General features: G+C 32.4%; 1 protein-coding gene across 1 annotated transcript; it reads right to left on the minus strand.

The window, feature by feature from the left end:
- Positions 1-3,832: 3,832 nt before the first annotated feature.
- LOC131033789 (gibberellin-regulated protein 8-like) lies at positions 3,833-4,453 on the minus strand. The gene is made up of 3 exons (XM_057965076.2): positions 4,388-4,453; positions 4,151-4,259; positions 3,833-4,011 (listed from the first exon to the last, which is right to left on the minus strand). Exons 1-3 carry the CDS (start codon positions 4,451-4,453, stop codon positions 3,833-3,835), a joined length of 354 nt encoding a protein of 117 aa, XP_057821059.2.
- Positions 4,454-21,781: the final 17,328 nt, after the last annotated feature.

Here is a 21,781-nt window from a genome sequence, read left to right on the forward strand (position 1 = left end):
CCGCCCATTCCATAAAAGACTCCATTTTACCCAAGTAGTCTCATGATACCAACACCTCCATTACCCATCTAACTGTACAAATGTCATCAATAACCTCCAATCCTCACACCATAAGCAATGAATATACACCCATCCTTGTGTTATAGCGGTGTTTAATCCCTTCAAAATCCTTACCCACAATCAGGAAGATGCATGGCAGAAGATATTCGTCCCAAATCTTGAAAAAAATTCGAACTCTTCTCACAGTGAGCTCCCCATAAAAGGGCCACAATTGTTTCTACGAATCTAGGGTGAAATTTGCCTCCATTTCACCAACCTAAAAATGACCATCTTCACTCAAACCTGCACAATAACTTCTCACCTGCAAACCAAACAAACTCACAACAATACCACAAAATACTCCTAAAAAATGGACATAGCAAATAAGGAATGTCCGCTCATTTAATTCAGCCTCTTCCGACTCTCTCTCCATCATAAATGAGTCTGTCAATCATAAAAGTCCACCGCCAAATGAAACACTCTCATTACATAATCTATACTCGAAGAGTAGCACCAAATCAGACTAAATCTTTATAAGATTTCAAAAGAATTTTAAAATTTAAACTCCTGAAAATTAATGTGCCTTAGGTCCTCGAATCTTAACTCTCCTATCTCATTAAATGTTAATGCCCACTTTGAAAGAATATTTGTGTTCACATTACCCAACCTTCTGACATGACTTACTTGGAAGTCTTCAAAGTTGTTTAACTCTTCTACAATACTTAGGATTAAATTCTGAAGATGCCAAACCTCAATTGAGCCCTTCATTATAGCCTGTATAATAATTAGAGAATCCCCCTCCAAATGCAATTTTCTAGCACCTAACTTCCTACACAATCTAACTACAATCAATGCAGCTAAAGCTTCAATAGTATTATTAGTACCTGGGTTGATTTTTTGAGCACCTAAAGCCTTCACATCCCCTTTCCAATCACTGACAATGAATTTCACACCGGAAGGTCCAAGATTACGTTTTGATGCCCCATCAAAATTGATCTTCCACCACCCCTCTGAAGGTCTCGCCCATGTCTCATCAATTTGGGATGAAAGGCTAGATTGAACCCAGCCACGCCCATTAATGGGCATAAAATACCTCTTTTTTTAAGGCATAGGCATGTTTATAATCTCTTTTCCTTGTTGATATTATTTATTGACATGAGGAGAATTATGAATGACTATTTTAAATCAATTTAAATACACATTTTATGCTTTATATTACTATTATGGTGATCTTTAATAAAAAAATATATCTTTTTCTATTTGTATGACAATATGGCTTTATAATATTTAGTTTTTACTTAAAATTTGTTGTTAGTAAAATGCTATGAAGATGTAGATTTACCTCAAGTTAAGGATAGTCTATCATTCATTTTGAATATTTGTCATTATCATGATACATATATGCCCTAATATTTGTAAAAATTGTATTTGGCTCTAATATTATTATTATATTATGATTTTTTTTTTCTAGTATAAGATGCCCTTGGGAATGATTTTATTCAAATAATTTTGTATCTTTTAAAAGATTTCAACCCATCACATAATAGTTAATAATTCTTAAAAGATTTGAACCCGTCACATAATAGTTAATAATTCTAAATACTCCATAAAATATTTCATTACGATGAATGGAGAATGAATGAGTATTTATCTTAGTGTTTAGACTATTCTATATTAATTATGGACTATATTAATAATTGATTGGTATTAAAACCTTGTAGTGGGAATGGTATAATGACAAAGAAGATTATCTAATCTACTTGATCTATGAATGTGATGTTGAACCATTTATTAATATAATTATATGGGGATGGATAAAATTTATACTGGCTTGTATATGTATCATAGTGATAACAATTTTCTTTAAACCTAAATTAGTGATCATACCATCACTAGTGTGTATCAAAATGATATAGAATTAATATTTATAAACTTATAAAATCATTGTTGTGCTTTTTTTTTAATATTAAATCTCTTCTAACCTCACCTTTATTTCATTGTTGGACCATGATAATGAAAGATACATAGCCAAACATCCTGATGTTTACTCATTTATCATTGTTCATTACATTGTCATAAGGGGGAAAAGGTGGAAGACCACAAAATTTATTAATAAAATTAAAAAAAACCAAACGTGAGCAACTAGTAGTGAGATGATTAAATATCCCAAAGATTCAACAATAAGTTTTCATTTTCCCTTTTCCCTCCTCAAAGGGAATGAAGAAGCACTTGGTTTGGTAAGGGTATAATTGTTGCGTAATAGTTCATCTATCATAGCATGAATATTTTTATTTTATTTAGTGACTAAACTATATCATTATATGCTAACTTAGAAAAAATGGTTGAGAATCAAGGGTTATAGATTACTAATCATTCAATAACTTGTTTATTTGTTTTAATATTTAAAAAATATTTTTTAATTTAATTTAGTGGTTGAGAAGAAACACCTTTTTACTCAAAGTTTAGTTAGGACTAATAATGGAAGAGGATTATCAAGTCCCACCTATTCACATATGTTCTTAGTTAGCCTATGAATAATTCACTAATCACATTTAGTTAGAAATTAAGTATGCGGAGTCCTTTGGGTTAGTATGCTAAGTGGTTTTCTACTTAAACAACTCAAGGTAGGAGGTAAGGTAGTGCCTCTTTCCTTATTTATACTATAGTATTTTACAATTAAGTGTTACTGAGTTACACCCCATGATAGTTAGATGCATATATAGTATCGTGTCATTTTAGCTATTTAACTATTAGGACTATTGATGTAGAGTTGGTGTGTCTCAATCCCATTAACCTTGGATAGAGTAAGATATTATGAGTACATGTTTAATTTGTTCTATATTTTTGGTATCAAATGTAGGTTCCCTTCACTAGACTCCATTTGATTATCTCCCTATGTGGCACTCTACAATGGCCATACACATGAAGAGAAGACCCTTAGATAATAAAAATGGATGATAAGGGTGCACTTAATACATTGTGGTTAGAAGAAAAATACTTCCATGATGCCCCATCCCTTCTTTAACATCAACAATCACTTGGTTGGTATCATCATTTATTATTATTATGTTACAATTCCTACCACTCCCAACGTATGAATGCATGCTTATTTGATATCATTTTTTCTATTATGTATTATTACTATGTTACAATCCCACCACTCCTAAGGTATGAATGCATGCTTATTTAGTATCATTTGTTCCAATGTGTATAGAATGAAATTCAAAATTTCATGCTACATCTTAAATAGTTTTACTATTAATATGTATTTATTTGATGTTATCATTATTAATGCCAATTATTCTAGTTATGCAAGATATTTGTGTATCTTGAAATATTAGTTGTATAAGAATTATCAGTAAGTTATATTATGAGTATGACAATAATGAATACAATTATCATTATTATTGTATTGCAATAGTAAAAATTATGCTTTTATATATTCTTGTAGATAATTAATTGATGTTATTTAGACAATTAGAATATAAAAATGTAAAAAAATTGTTAATGCATTTATTGAAATAAATTTATGTAAATCACACAACTGGGATTGTATATGCATATACTCTAATTTAAGGATATTTATTTAGTTCCCAATAAATGAAACACTATTTTAGTAGATAAGACCATCCTTATGAAAGGAATCAATAACCTTGTTTATTATTCTTAGTAAGAAAAATAATTGTAAGAAGATCATTTCTCCTACGTAGAAATGTCTAATGACAGACCCACATTTATTTTAGCTCCTTCCATAACAATACTAAACCAGGAGAAATACAAGAATAAGTTTGATTCATGGGCACTTGGATGTACCCTTGGAGTTCTTTCTGTCTCTGTAACATGGGCATTCATCCTTATTCCCATAATGCCCGCTTGGAACACAGCTGCACATTTTACAGCAATCCTTGCAGAACTTCATGCACCTCTTTAGCCGAGCATACTCACACCTGAAATTACATTTGTCCTGGCACTCTGTAAGCATAAAAAATATTAGTAATCAAATTTTCATAGTGTATGAAGTTATGGAACATCTTTCTGAAAACATATAGTGGTTTTTTGTCATCCGCCTTGTATGAATTCTCTTTCATATTTTACAAGAAATACTACGTACTGGCTGGTTTGGAACAAAAAGAAACGGACGTAGAAGTTTTACCCTTTTCAGTTAGTTTTGGTGCAGAAGGCATCGCAGGGCCCGAATCTACAGCTTCTGTTGCTGCAGTCTGTGTGTATAACAAGGATAGAAACAAATATGTTAGTCTCATAATATCTCTACTTGTGAAAAAAGGAAAATATTGGTGTGGAAGAAGCAAAGAAAAGAAAAAGAAAAGAAATGAAATAGAATACAGACTTGAAATGAAAGAGCGAGAAAAAGAGCCAACAAGAGGCAAAGGCATATTGCTCTCTTCATCTCCATTATTGCAGAATCAGTATTCCTTTTTTCTGGATGCTTTTGATTTGTTGGGTTTCTTAGGTATTTATAGGGTTTCTGAGGTCTTAGATTTTTGAATGATGGAGCGAGATTATTTTAGGCAAAGCTGAGGAAGTTTCATTTGATGTATAGTTAAATAAAATGCTCATGGCTGCCCATCTCTCTAGATTTTGAGTTGTCATACAGTTGGAAGTTGGAAGGTGTGCAGAGCGATTAAATTAGAGATTTTTCATTTGATTGCTTCATCAGTGACGTATTCAAACCTAATTTTCCATTCATTTGGTGAAGTTTTCAGGGTAAGGGAAATGCTTCACTTTCATGGAATATTAATTACTTACCTAGCGAGGGTTATGTGGTGATGTCTTCTACGGTTTGTTTGACTTTTGCTTGCTTAATTATTACACACTTGTTGGAGAACAACCCCATACATTTTTCAAGGTCTGGATATTCATCAATCTTTATGTGGGAAGTGCAAAATTAAAGACTTTGGATTTGGCTTTATTATATGATTCTAAATAGTTTAGTGTGTTTTTTATTTGATTCTAAATAATATAATTAGTCTATAGGTTTATATGGTGGGAACTCTTATTGGAATCGTCACATGTCTTTTTTTGCAATGTAGGAATTTTTCATCTAAACAATTATGTCAAAAACGAAGTGAGCACATCTCCATTCAGTGGAGATAAATATTAATCATATTTCATTTGCATAAATATTAATCATATTTTCTATGATTTTTATTCTTAAAATAAAATTTAATTGGCGAGAAAAGATAGTTAGAAATCAATCAACCATCTATTTCCTTGTACCTTCCTTTAGTGCAAGTGCTAGTATATTTTATGTTAGATGAATTTTTATAATTTAAACTATTAATTTTTATTAATAAGTTGAATTTGTAGATGTAGATTTTATTTATTTATTTATTTGAGTTTAAGTTGACCATCTTCTAATTAGCTATTATATGTCAACTTTTACATCAAAAAATTTAAATTGTGCACCTAAGATAAGTATAAAAGGATTTCACCTCTAGAACATTTAATTCATAAAGTATAAACTATTATCTAGGAAACATCTAGGATCTACCAATTATTTGCAAAACCCCCACCACATCTATCTCTCACAATAGATCATAAAACTCTAGCTACTCAGTAGGTCATTCCATCATTTTGCTTCACATTCAATTAAATCAAGGCTTTTGGGTCAATTACCAAGCAAAATTGTAGCCACACCAAAATCAATTGCATTGTTGTTTGTTGTCTTTAAACTCTTGTCAAAATCATTAAATTGGATCCAAATGCTTATCATAAGAAGAAGATCCTCACTTAACAAGTCAATGGAAGCATAGAAGCATGTCTCACTAGTGTGCCACTTGAAAATCTATGATATTTTTGGTCAAATTATACCACATTCATTTGAAGATCTTGTTAATTTTAATCTTTAGTTAAAGGACCCCAAAATTTATAAAGGGGTTGGTTGTGTAAGGACCTTTGATTGAAGGTAACTATGTGCCAATTAGTTCCCTCCGAACCATAATTTTACTTTTTATTTAAGACAAAAACCATTGATTCAAACCATATTTTCAAGAATCAAATAAATTCCTCATCATAACATTTTGCATGAATATAGCACTCTAAGTAAGATAAATCTTTAAAAAAAATCAGTTATAATGTATTTATTTAATCATTAAATATTTATTTTCTATTTTTGAATCAACATCAGTTTATTACAAAGAATAAACACTTTTGTTTTACAAACATGATTTAGTAGAAAATTGTGATTTTTTTGTCATCTATACCGATGTCCTCATTTCAAAAATAATAAAAATAAATTTGTTATAATTAATCTCAATTAAAAAATTAATAATAAATAAAATCTATGACGGAAAATTATAAAAAAGTATGTATCCTTGATATTAGTTTTAATGGTCTATATTTAAGACATTAAGAAAATATTTGATTTCTATTTCAACATTATATAGGTAAATATTGTCCACTTCAACTCTAACTTTGGGGTACCCATTTCCTACCATTACTTTATTCTTGTTTTATTTTTAATTAGATTGACAAATTTTATCACAACTCTTTAACTAAGATAAAAAATTGAGTTAAATACATTTAATTCATTAATTTAGATATTTATGTAATATTAGTTGTGATAAATTAAATTAAATAAGTGAACATAACATATAAATCCTTTTAGGATTGTATCTTGAGATTTTGAACTTGCTTGTATCTTTAGTTTTCACATTTATTATTAAATATTGGAGGAGGATTTGGATTCACCCTTGTGCTTCATCACTCTACATTAAGGATTTATCATTCATTATTTCAGATTTCTTTGATTTCTACCCACACATTTGTGTATAGTTCACAATTTGGTTCTAGGTTATAGCTCTAGGACATATCCATACACACAAAATTGAATTGCAAACCTTTATATCTCAAAATTCAAATTTGAGTACTTATAAATCTTTTCACTAGACATGCGAGTCGATTTAGTGCATATTTGTATGGATTTATGGCATCATTCATTTTGAAATCATGTAAGGATCACCTACGAGTCACTAGTAGAGCATCTAAATGATAGTATTATAGTGGAATAATTTAGAGTTTTAATTTCATCATCAACTTAGGTATACTACATATTTTCTTTTTGTCTTCAATCATTTTTCTAAAGCCACTCAGTTGATTTACCTAGGTGTAATGACCAAATCATACAATTTTATAAATATTATTAGATCTAAGTATTCATAGAAAATATAGCATCAAATATATTGAAATAACCTTCACCTAATTTTAATATTAAATATTGTATCTTGAGATTTTGAAATTTCTTATATCTTTAGTTTTTAAATTTAATATTTTTTATTACTTACATTTATAATTTAATATTTTATTAGGATTTGGATTCATCCTTGTGCTTCATCCCTGTATATTAAAGATTTATCATTCATTATTTCACATCTCTTTGATTCCTACCCACATATTTGTGCATAGTCCACACAAGTTGACTCTAGGTCATATCCATACACACAAAATTGAACCTCAAACATTTAAATATCAATATTAAAATTTTCATACTTATCAATCTTTTCACTAGTCATTGTGACTTGACTCAAAGTATATTTGCATATATTAATGTGATATATTATCGTACATTTAAGGTGATTCATAATTTATTTTGAAATCATGCAAGGATAGCCCACGGGTCACTAGAAGAGCATTTAAATGATAGTACCATAGTAGAATAATAGAAAATTATAATTCCATCTTTACCTTAGCTATACTACATGCTTGCTTGTTGTCTTCAATCACTTTAATATAAAGTCACTTAATCAATATACCTAGGTGTAATGACCAAATCATATAGTTTTCTAAATATTATTAGATCTAAAGTATACATAGAAAATATAACATCAAATATATTGAAATAACCTACATATATTTTTTATATTAAATATTTTATGATATAATAATAATTTTACAATAAACTATGTTGTAGGAGCACTCAATATTTACATCAATAATTCATTACTAGAGTGGAAAGCATTTGAAGTTCAAAGAAAAGGGGATTAATTTTTTAAATCACTAATGTAAATATTTTTTATATTTTTATTTTATTTATCTCATTCAATATAAAATAATTACAAATAACCCCCTAAAATTATTCTACAATTCTAAAAGATCCTTTTGGAAACCTCCTAGAGTTTTTAAGTAGCTTGGGAGATTACTATTATATCTATATACTAACTATTAGGTAAGCCAGGTCATTGATTTAATATAGAAAAATGTATAAACAAATCTTATCTACCCTAGAAAGTATAGATCTTAAAAAATTATAAGGTGTAATTTGAAATGATAATAAAACATGCATAAAAGGAATATATGAACCTAGAATATGTGAATCTTATCTTTGAAGATTAAATTGGAAGGACTCATACTTGAACTAATGAAATTTTGAGCATGGAGATAAATTGGTAATTATAGTTGTGCATGGATGGCACTATAATATTGCATAAGGGATCTATTACTACTTGGTATGGGTGCTACAACAATTTAGGGTCATTTATTTCTTATTGTTTATGGCTTGCAATACTTGAATAATTTGATCACCTTCAATCCATGCTCCTTAAAATAATCACATATTATATGTAAGTCTAATCCAAAAAATGAGAAATCATAAGCTGAAGTCCTAGCGGTAGAATGGTATGTTGTAAGGAATAATTTTATATTTACTCCCCTATTTGGTTTTGTTGATCCCTTGAGGCTCGTGCCTTCAAAAGGGGAGTCGGGAAGGTGCATAGGTGTGAGAACCTTGTGCGACCTGTGGAACGACCTCTGAAGTTTTAGAAGTCGACTCTTCACTCTTTAGAGAAGGGGTTTGAAAAGGGAAAGAATGTTTAAATTCCAAACCAAAAGATCCCGAAGAAATAAAAAGGAAACTTCAATGGATGTAGATATTTTAGAACACTTTAAAATCTCTGTAGGGAACATGCTACAAAAGCTACTTATTTTGTGGATTAGAAACATTACAACATAGACTCTTCATTTTAGATGAGAATAAAACACAAATTGACATAGACACAAGGTGTAATATTTGAACCCTAGTTCTAAGAGAGGATTCGTAAAGGCCAAGAAAAGTTGATAACTCAAATATTACAGGGATAATCCTTTTGTTTTTTAGTGAGGATGGTATAATCTAGAACCTATCTTTATGGAATATGAAGCAGTAGATATAGTACATGACCCATACTTCAAGGAACTAGAAAACCATGAACTAAATAATAGCCACACATTTACTTATTGCACAGATTATTATCCATAATAACACCAAAGGTGGAAAAGGTACACTTTGTCATTCATAAAAATAATACTAAGCCTAAAATGCAGATTACAATTCACACGGAACATAAGGTCAGACTATTTCCTTCCTTTTCTAAAATACCACTTGAGAGATATCTTAAAGAACCTAAAAGCTTTGCATTAATGGAAGCTTGGAATTCTTTGTCCATAATCTGAGAAGATGAGATCCGATCATAGAATATGGTATCTTCCCTCCAAAGATATGATCAAAATCATATACATATATAAAAATCATATACAACCTTTTATCAAATCATTGTATATGTGTTATTTATTATGAGTTTATAATGTAATGGCACTTTATGTGATACTAAGTTAGTTTGTTTTATAAGATGCAATTGGTAGTTTATAATGTAATGGTACTATATGCTTTAAACAATATGTTGCATTTTATGTAAACTTTGTAGATAGTATTTGGTTAGGCTAAGACAATAGTGAGTTATGTATTGTTGATTTTGTAATGCTTTCATATAGTAGCGTCCTAAAATTTCACCCTTTGCAATTTAGGCCACATTTGGGGCTCTAACTTTAGTGTTCGCATCCCTATGCTCAATCAGGTTCTATTTATACCCCTTCCATGCAATCTCTTGGCCCTAATTTAAACCCTTGGCCCTATCTCAAATTTGAGCGAGAAACCTTTTTCCCATGTCGTCCTATGTCAGAAAATTAACATGTTTGATGATGGGCAAGTATATAAGGAGGCTTTCCCCTCTCATTGAACATAAAACATGTATTGGGAGAATTATAGTCAAGCAATCAAGAATTCAAGCATTGAAGTATTCATCATCAAGCATTTCTAGAGGTATTCAAGGCTGCATATTCTTCATCTATCCATTGTGGAGCAACTTTACATCATTCATTTGCAAGCATGTGTGTGTGTTAGGGTTTTGTCATATTCATTCCATTTCATATAACATATGTGATTACATTCGAGGAGAAAAGCATCATTATCATTCATTGTAGATCTAAGGTATACCTTTCCGTCATTTATTTCAAGTATTTGCAATATTTCATTTAAGGTTAATTCCTAAACCGGGGTTTGACTTAGGCAAACTCCTATTCCCAACCTAAATCCCCTTCTTTCTGTGTGCAGGAAATATGTGTGCAACTATACTTCTTAGAATAAGCTTCAGACACAAAGACAAAACAACCTTTTTGGTGTGCAAAAAATTCGGAGGACCGTGTTGCTGCACCACAGTCCCATCTTTTTTGAGCCATTTTCATAGGGTAGATCCAAATCAGCTTATATTACTCAGATTCAGGTGCATGACAAAATCTCGAACCCGTAGCTCATTATTTTCTCAGTTTTGTCTTCAATTTTGGCACTTTACCTAATTTCAGCATTTCAACTTACAAAAGAGGAAATTCCTATCAACACAAATTCACTTAGTATCCACTCCTTATTTGATTTGTGACTGGATCTAGTGAATTCTCCATCCTCTTTTGAATGTAATGTCCCTAAGTGAAAAACTAGTGGTTTTCATTCTTTTGGGTGGAAACCCTAATTTTTCCACATTACGTTTTGGTGAACCCGACTCCTTACACCTTTAATTATGATTTTTGTTCTTAGATCTAAGTTTTTATGCAATTTCAAATTCAATTTTTCATTTACAAGTTTGATTTCCTTGCAAATTTAAAAAATTTTGAGCTTAATTTCACTAAAAATCTAATTTTTAAATTCAAAATTGAGCTTGTGATTTAGATAAATTATTTAAGATCTGAGTGCTTTTTAATTTTACAATTCAAATTTTCATTTACACGCTCAATTTTCAATCAAATTTCTAAAATTAAGTGGTTGATTTCAAAATCCCTAATTTTTAATTTTAAAATTGAGCTTGTGGGAAGTTTAAATTTTGAATTTCACACTTCAAATTTGGCTATTAATTTTAATTCCAATTCAAATTTACAATCTTGGATCAAATTTCCATTTTAGATTTAAATTTTAAAATTAAGTGGTTAATTAAAAAGACCCTAATTTTTAAATTTAAATTCCTTGTGGACCATTTCAAATTTAAATTTTAAATTTAAGTGGTTAATTAAAAGAGCCCTAATTTTTAGATTTAAATTGATTATTTCAATTCCCAAATTTCAACATTTGAAATTAAAATATTAAAATTAAGAGGTTATTTTTACAAGGCTCTAATTTAAAATTTAAAATCTCTTTTGGATAATTTTAAATTTAAAAATAAGAGATTATTTTTGCATAATCCTAATTTCAATTTTAAATTTGCTAGGAGGTTAAATTATTGCTCATTATTCTTTCAATCAAGTTGCTTATTCAATTGATAATCATTTTTCTAAAATTTTACATTATTCAATTATTTAGCAAGTTCCAAATTTCAAATTTCAACTTTCAAATTTCAAATTTCATTTCATATTTTTCAAAAAATAAAAATAAAAAATCTTGTTTTATGCATTTTGTATGTGTGCATGCTTTAGTTCATTTCATTGCAATAGTTAGCATTTATTTTCAAAATGTCAAATTACTATTTGCAAGAATATCATGCCTTTGACAATCCATTTTCTTATAATGATTATCCTTTTGAAGAAGTATATAGTAGAGAAGAACTTGAAGAGGCTCTTGAGGGTTTCCTTTATCCTAAGCCTTTTAAACCATCAGGTTTTGCCAAAGGTTAATCAATATAATGCGTAAGCCATTTAGTAGTGATGTGATGGATGAAACTTTTTATGACTTCATCCTTCCCTCTAAATCATCCTCTAAATCTCCAACAATTCACAAGGATATTGTAATGCATGACAATCCGCTTTATGAACCTTTACATTCTATCAATCATATTTATGAAGAATCTTTTGTGATAAAAGAAGTTGATGTAGTGGAAAATCCTCTTTATCAAGCTTTACCTTTTAGAGATGATACCCTAATGAACCATGATAATTCCTCTCCTAAATATTCTCTTTTTCATGAGGATACTTTGGTGAAAGAAAAGATTATTAGCACTCCTTTTACAACTCTTCCTCTTAAGGATGAAGTTTTAAAAATTGATGTTGATCTTTCTCCTAAAAAGTTCCTTTCCTATAAGAATACCTTAGAGCAAGAGGATGATATCAATAACACCTTCCTTGATGCCACTTTACCTTCCATACATCATATCTCTCCTAGAGAACAAGTGTTGATGGATATTGATTTACCCTCTCCCAAATTTGGTCCTTCCAATGAGGGCACATTGGTGCAAGAAGAGGTTATGAGCACTTCTTTCAAAGATCTACCTCCTAAAGATGAATCTTTGAAGAATGATGTTTATCCTAAAATGCACCTCCCCCATGAGGATAATTTAGCACAAGAGGATGAAATCATTATCAATTTCCTTAATGCTCTCCCTTCTAAAGATGTATCATTAGATAACAAAGAGATTAATCAAGTCAATACCATTCATGTTTCTAGTTATGAGAAGCCTAAATCCAAGGAACCTCCCAATATCCTAAAAGTTCCAAAATACATATGTGAAAGAGATGTTATAAAAATACAATTAGAACAAAAATATGGTTTTGAAATACATCAAACATTTAATGCTTGTTTCAAAAAGAAATATCATAATATTCTTCTCACTTCTCTTTATTCCCCCTCTCATCCTAAGAAGGACATTGATAAGGATCTTGTTGAGAAACTCCATGGTATCTTAAAGAAAAGATCTCCCTTTGGGACTTGATTCAAATTTCCCCTTCATACCATAGGTTTATCTAGGAAGCCTTTTATAAAGTGGTTCTCCATCCTTCTTCTAAACCAAATCATATCACATTCTCACAAGATGAATTGTCATCTATAGAGGTTAGAAATATAGATGATCCCCTTATGATTACTCCTTATGTTTATGAACACAACATAAGAGGCACCTTAATTGATAATGGGTCAGCACTTAACATTTTTTCGTGTTGACTTATTAGACAAGATAAGTTGTGATCATTCTTCTATTCAACCTGACCCTCTTTGTGTTTGTGGATTTGATAATGATCCTAGAGAGACACTTGGTATAGTCATATTACCTATCAAAGAAGGACTTTTGACTTTACCTATTCCTAATTATGTCATGCCCAACCATCTTAATTATAACCTTCTTCTAGGTAGACTGTGGATTCATGCTATGAAAGCAGTCCCTTCTACTCTTCATCACATAATCAAATTCATATATCAAAATTAACTTCACATAATCAAGGTTGATCCTAATCCTTATGATTTTGTTCATGATGAAGTAGGATTCCTTTCTCCCTTTAATACTATGATTCCTTCAATAACACAATCTCCTATCAATGATGCCTCTTTAAAAAAGAATTTGGGTACATTAGACTTTATGCCTTCCATCAACGGGTATAAAATCCCTCAATTTAAGAAGGAATTCTTGAAGGAACCTTGTGTTTCATTTATCCAAACTTCTTCTAAATCAAATCTCATCTCTCTTTCCAACACATGTCTTGATGATGATGAGGGATCTTTAGATTTTGATACTAGGAATGAACCCTCTCCTCTAGACATTTCAACATCTATGCATGGACATAATGGATATGGTTTAGGATGTGTGCAACAAAGTTCTTATGGTCATGAGAAATCTACACCACACTTTTTAGGTTTCCAAAGTCCTCTTTTGTTGACATCCCCTTCCCCATTGTCTAGTACGTCCATGTCTTCTTACAACTTCTCATCACAACAAGATAGTATTTTGTATGAGCTCCTTAAAGCCAACTTGATTACTGTCCCTTTAAAGAATCAAATAAAGAATTGTAAGAAAAATCAACACGATTCTTATTTTTATGAGTACCATCGAATTCCTAGGCATTCCACTAATGAATGTCATGATCTAGCAAATAAAATTCAACAACTTATTCTAATTGGATCATAGCTTCAATCCAAACCTCCAAATCCAATCTCAATCCTCATCCCATTACCAAAAAATCCATCCAAGCCAAAGTCTCTGAAATGCAATAATTTTTCTAGCCAAAGAACCTCCCAAAAATCTCAAATCTTCATATTTAAAAATTAACAAAAAACATACCTCACCACAACCAAATAAAAAATAATGAAAAATATAAAAATTTTTACCATCCACCCTAAAAATCGAGGTAAAATATTATTTAAATAATATTAATCCCAAATACAACTCTCAAAAGCCAATAGTAAAAGAGGGTAGGTAAATAAATAATAAAAAAATGAGTAAAAGGATAAATAATAAAAATAACCAATGGCCAATAAATTAAATAAATCAAAGGCACAAATAATACAAATACTCAATTAAATATAATCCAATAAAATAAACATTAATATATTATAAACTCCCAATAATTAAATACATTTATATTTAAATACCAAACCAACCATTAATTAAGTTAATCACCAATAAAGAATATTTATCAATTGATTAAAAATTCAATTAATTAATAACTACAACTCCACAAGGCAACACGACATAGGATAAAATACAATACCACTTAACACCTACAAGGCAACTCTAGCCATGACACCAAAATTGACAAGGTACCAACTAAGCCTAGAGTATCTAATAAGGTCTCATTGCACCTCCGATCAACTTGCCATTGGGATTAGAGACACATTCAGACTTGTGAAACCAAGTGGAGTCGATGTCTAGTACCCACATTCCTGGACAACACTAATGTCTATACAAACACATATACATGGTATACCATTCAAATACTAGATGGCAATGAGTTGGAATCTCATATTTTTCCTTTTACATAACATGTGAGTTCATATTATGTTGCTCCTCATTATGTGACATTGGTAGCTTACTTATTGGGGACTCATTGTCATCGTGATGGTACAATTTCAAGTGCAATCATACTTTGGTAGCAACATAATAGTATTTTTTCCTTGTCTTAAATCTTGGGGGAAAATAATAGAATTTCAATCATCCTTTCTTTCTAAGGACTCACTTTCCCTTTGTGAAGTATGTCATGCCTCAACATGAGGCCTAGAGGACTAAACAACCATGAACAAGAAAATGCAATTTTTTTATTTATTAACATATACATATGCTAAGAGATACATAATGAAGCACAATTAAACAACTAACAAATGTCCTCAAGGCCCCATAATGTTGCAACACGAGGTTAAACATCATCTCAAATATTTAACAAAGAACTGCTATACAAATTACAATATAAATCATTACAAGGATACAAGATTCTCATTACATTGCTTGAGAATTTACATAAGAATTCCATATACATAACAATGGATCCTCAATATACCAATCTTCAAAAAGTCCCATGAAGGGAAGAATACATGAATCTGGTACAACAATAACAATCTTCAGAACTTCTCTCGAGCCATCACGATCATGAAGCTGAAGGAGCCAAACCCAATGGGTGCAAAAAGCACTCCACCTTGTTAGGATAACCGGTGGACAACTGAGAGTGGGGGGGGGGGGGTGAATCAGTGCATAAACCAAATACCGAAATAGCAGATGTAATAGTTAAGCATAAACATAAGTTACAGAATAATTAACCAACCATCCATAACACATGATACCAAGATTTGTACGCGGAAAACCCGGTAAAGGGAAAAACCATGGTGGGAAGCCTACCCATAGTCAGCTAATAATTTTGCAGTAAGTATGTGATTAAAATAAGAGGGGCATGCACATGTAGGAAGGCACACTTCCTAGAGCACACTGCTCATCACAAAAGGAGCCTCACTGACTACAAAGAAATCCAGACTACAATCCAGAAAGATGAGTGAACTGGAAGAATAGCATATCCTATGCCTGAACATAGTTCTGGTTAAGCTCAATACCGGAGGTCTTAAACCTCTTTCACAAACCCAATTCGATCACTTATGATCGACCAAAACCTCTACATATAATTACAACATTATTCGCACACAAATAATCCTATATCCCATAAAACCACGATCTACAAAGAGATCTTACATCATATTTTTTACCAACCCAGGACCTAAACAATTAGGTCGGCCACCTAAAAGATAATATAATAGATCTATTACATAATCCTGCAAACCAATGATAAACCAAGTCGACCTAAGACCAAAATGACATAATCCAAATAATAAATCCAACCGATGATGCATCGGGAGCATCAACCAACATGTTACACAAACTGGTCCATAACCTAGTAGAATAAGACTAGACCTATAATAGGTCACCATAAGCCAAAAGAAACACCACCGATCAACTGGAACACAAACAAGATAACCATTAGCATCCTGATAACCTTCTATAAGATGCACCAAGACCACTTATTAGATTCATCAAAAGATCTTCATCAAAGTGCTATCGATAAAACCCTTACCAGTGACCAAAAGGCTTACTAGAACAAATGATAGCATCAAGATCATCAAATCCTGAACCAACTGAATGTGATATGCATTAGGAACACAGGGAAGGGGAAGTACCTTCCCAAGGATCCATGAAACTCCTCTCGTGGAATGTTAGGGGCATTGCCCCTAACAAGTAGTGGATCATAAAATGTTGCATTACATCCACTAGTTATGAGATAGTTATGCTACAGGAAACCGAGATTAACTCAGATGATATTGGGACCTTTAAGAGAAAAGTAGGCTTTAGGGAGGTGATAGGACATCCAACTACTGGAGTCTCGAGTGGCTTGGCGGTAATCTGGGACCCTAGAACGGTGACCTTTGAGTTGGTCGAGAGCCACGCACACTGGATGAGTGGTTGGGTTAAGAGTATCAAAAACAATGTTTGGTTTATGCTTATAAATGTATATGGTCCAACACAAAATAAGGATAAGAGAAGGATGTGGAGGGACATAGATCTATTTCTAAATACTATCCCAAACTAGACTTGTATCATTGGGGGGATTTTAATGCCATCTTGGACCCAAAAGAGAAATGGGGAGGAATCGGTACAAGATCACAATCAGAGAAGGATTTGAATGATTGGGTATAGAGAACCAGTCTTATGGAGACGTGAAGGATACTTACACCTGGAACAATAGGAGGTTAGGCTTTAGCTACATAGCAGAAAAATTGGACAGGTTTTTTATCTGGGGAAGTCTGATCGACTTCCCTAATTCACTTAGCGTAGAAGTCCTCACCATCTCTGTCTCTAATCATTATCCCATTCAGTTATCAATTACAGAGGAATGAAAACCCAGAAGATGTCCTTTTAAATTTGAATTTATGTGGTTGAAAGATGACAAGGCCCTGGGATTGATTGAGCAATGGTGGAAAGAGGTAGAGTTCATAGGGTTTAGACTTTTTAATGTTGTTAGCAAGATGAAGGTGGTTAAGAATAACTTGTTGAGATGGAATAAACAACACTTTGGTAATATTTTTGAAACAAAAGTCAGAATTGAGGATGAGATTAGTGCGCTCAATAGGATTGTTATGGATAAAGGGATGGATCTAACTCTCTTCATGGAAGAAAAAAGGTTACTAGTGAATTATGAGGATATACCGGCTAAGAAGGAAGTTTTCTAGCGCCAAAAGTCCAGAGATCTGTGGTTAAGGGATGGAGATAGGAATTCTAAGTTTTTTCACAATAGCACTAAATAGAGGAGGTCAGTAAACAAACTAACCAAAACTAGATTGGGTGACAGACATTATACAGAGGACCCTAACCAAATTGCAGCAGGGGCAGTCAGGTATTTTGAGAACATCCTGAATAACTGGGAAGGCTCTAACCTTAGCTCTCAACATACTATCCTGGCTAGTATCCCAAAATTTATTAATGATGCACATAATAAGAGTCTGAGTGCTAGTTTTACCAAAGAAGAAGTGGAAGTAGCCCTTAGTCAAATGAACCCTGACAAGGCTCCAGGGCCTGATGGCTTCCCAACTGCCTTTTGTTAGAAGTGTTGGCATTTTATTAGGGATGACATAACAAGGGCACTGGAGGGAGCTAGGAACTTAGGTAAGGTGCTCAAGGAAATCCACAACACCTTTATTACCCTTATTCCTAAGAAGGAAAAGGTAGAAAACTTTGACGATTTGAGACCAATTTCTCTTTGCAATACAATTTACAAACTGCTCTCCAAAACTATAGCCAACAGACTGCAGAAACTGCTCCCTCTCCTTGTAAGTGAAGATCAAACAGGTTTTGTCTAGGGCAAGTCTATTTTTTATGGCATTATCATTTCCCAAGAGGACATTCACTCCATCCAACAAAACAAGGAACTGAGTATGCTTATCAACATAGACATTAAGAAAGCTTATGATAAAGTGGACTGGCACTTCCTTTGTAAATGTTTGGAAGCCTTTGGTTTTACTAAATCATGGATAAACCTAATTTATGAATGCATTTCCTCCCCTAGAATGTCTATCTTGGTAAATGACTCACTTGAAGGCTTCTTTGACACTTCAAGGGGGTTAAGGCAGGGGGATCCTATGTCTCCCTTCCTCTTTATCATTATGACTGAATCTTTGGGAAGGTCAATATCTAGAGCCAGAGAGAGGGAGTCCCTGGTAGGTATTAGAATAACCAGGGGGTAGCTCCCATCACTCATCATTAGTTTGTTGATGACATTATGTTATATGGCATAGGCAAGAGACAAGAGGCATGCTCATTCAAAGTTATTCTCGATTACTATGCCATGGCTTTAGGGCAGGAAATTAACACTGAAAAATCTGAAATCTTCTTTTTCAACACTGATAAAAATGAAGAATTTGCAATCCGCAACATTCTAAACTTTAAACCAGGAGAATTACCATGTAAATACCTTGGCTTATCCTTAGAAAAAGGTTGTAGATCTTCTAAACTTTGGGATCATATAGTCAACAAAATAAAGGCCAAAGCGGAATCTTGGAAAGGAAAATGGCTTTCCTCAGTGGGTAAAGCCACCATGATAAAATTAGTCCTCTCTTCTATGCCAATTTATCAATTGTCTTGTATTGACCTCTTGACAACTAAAAAAGAGGAGCTAAATAGGATCCTAATAAATTTCTTCTAGCAAGGGTCAGGGGATAAAAAAGAAATATGCATTAATGGCTTGGGATAAAGTTTGCAAGCCTAAGGATAGTGGTGGGGTTGGAATTAAGAACTTTAGAGATCAGAGTAAAGCCTTAGGGGTGAAATTAGTGTGGAATATGCATAAATTCCCTCACCTTAAATGGGCCAGAACCTGGTATCATAAATATTTGAATAGCATCAATCCTGAGAGCATCTTTAGAACTGCTAACCCCCAAGAGGGTCACACATTTGGAACTTCATGCTTGACTGCAGAAGCATTATTTTGGAAAAACTCACATGGAAGCTAGGAGAAGGTGGTCAGGCCTTGTTCTTGTCAGACTCGTGGGGTTGCTATCTGGTAATCAACAAATTGGCTAATTTCAAAAATGCACAAACCCTCTTGGAAGATAAATGGGGAAAACATGTAAAGAACTATATTGAAGAAGTAGATGGATGCATAACCAATAAGTGGAGATGGAAATCTTTGGATAACATAGACATTCTGACTAGAGAGAAAGAAGGGTTGACTCGAATCCTAAAATTGAGAATCCTTTTTTTTCAACTCTGCCATGATAAACTAGTGTGGGATGGATCCAAATCTGGAAGCTATAACACCAAGGAAGGCTATAAACTTCTGGCTGACAAACAACTAAGTCCAAAATGTTACATTCCTTTAAAGCTATGTTGGGATAAAAATTGCCTCCTAAAGGTAGGTATGTTCTCGTGGCTAGCCCTTCAGAATAGGGTCCTTACAGTCGACCTATTTAGAAAATGGGGCTATGAAGGTCCAAGCAGATGCCTTCTTTCCGAAAAGGAGGAAACTGTGGATCGTTTATTATTATCCCGTGATTTCTCACTTCAATGCTGGAACTGGCTCCATAACAAACTAGGTTGGAGTACAACAATACCGAGCTCTATTCTGAATATGTTTCAAGCTTGGCCTATAAAAGACAAGAAGTGTTTGTATGGTGGTCCGTGGATCATTTCCCATCTATTGTTATCTGGGAACTCTGGAAAGAGAGAAATAGGAGACTCTTCAAAGGACAAAAGTTGGGTTGGGAACAACTTACTAACAAAATAGAAGTTGTTATTATTGAAATTCTGAATAACAGAGTAATGAAGGATCAGCTTGAGGAGGCAAATTTGTCCTTCTGGGATGAGAAGATGAGGGGATGTTGGAATGGATTAAAGATTCCCTCTTATATTGGACCAGGGCCTAAGCTAGGTAAAGGTAAAAGGGAAACTTGTGTTTGGAAACCACCAAAGATGGGCTGGTTTAAGCTTAACTTTGATGGAGCCTCCAGAGGTAATCCAGGACAAGCTGGCATTGGTTGTTGTCTTTACAACTGAGATGGGACCGAGATGGCTCAAAGGGCTAAACCAGTAGGCATTGAAACTAACAATAGGGCAAAATTATTGGCGCTAGTAGATGGGCTCGAAATGTGTAGGGCATTAGGAGTGGAGAAATTGGCTGACGAAGGGGACTCAACCATTATAATCAATGCTATGAGAAAAAGATCCATTCTAAACTAGAGGTTAGAGGCGCTGCTCAATAGAGCTTTAAACCCGAGAAAGGCCTTCAAGAAGATCATATTTAATCACATCTTCCACGAGGGTAATTCTAAGGCAGATGAATTAGCTAATATGGGGGTAGATGAGACCTACATAGACTAACAGTAACATCATGCATGTAGCCTCAAGATTCTAAGATCAAACCTCCCCCTCACTCCTAGATCTATAAGGGGCTAGCAGATAAGAGGTTTGGAGGGTGGACATAGATTATACATCTCATTACCTTACGTTAATGACACATTTACATCCCTGTCATTTTTTCCTAAAGAGAAAATTCTCATTATGTTGATATAAAGAAGAACTCTATTTATTCATGCATTTTCTCATCTCAGAGGTTCTTGGATATATAAAAATATAAATATAAACATATTCATATATATATATATATAGGTATATATATATATATAAAATATTTACATATATATATATATATATGGACACACACACACACACATATGTATATATAGACACTTATATATAGATATACATATACAGGCATATATATATATATATATAATTGGATGTATATATATATACACACACAAAGATATATACATACATGCATACACACATATAGGGTAAACTCACAATGTTGGTTCCCACTTTTTGGGACATCCTGATTTTTGCTAAAATCATAGTTTTTTTAGAAAGTATAATGATTTAAGCTTTAAGAGGTCCCATTTGAAGTAATTAATTTAAGAGAGTTAGATCAAAGGCTCTTAGATAAAAATTTCTTGGATAGAACCTCTCTACTTCTAAATCATACTTGCAATGGAGTCTCCTTTGCATCTATGAAATGTTGATAACAAACCAATTTTACATTAGCTTTTGGGGGGTCAAATGAATTCATTTAGAAGTTTTATTTTTTTAAGTATTTAGTCCTTATTATAAGCTTTCTAGAATAGTATAATTTTTAATATATTTAATTTCATTAATATATATTTTTATTTTGTTTCTTATGAATTTAGGTTTTTCACCGA

This window comes from Cryptomeria japonica, chromosome 3 (assembly GCF_030272615.1).
Source record: "Cryptomeria japonica chromosome 3, Sugi_1.0, whole genome shotgun sequence".
NCBI classification, from domain to species: Eukaryota; Viridiplantae; Streptophyta; class Pinopsida; order Cupressales; family Cupressaceae; genus Cryptomeria; species Cryptomeria japonica.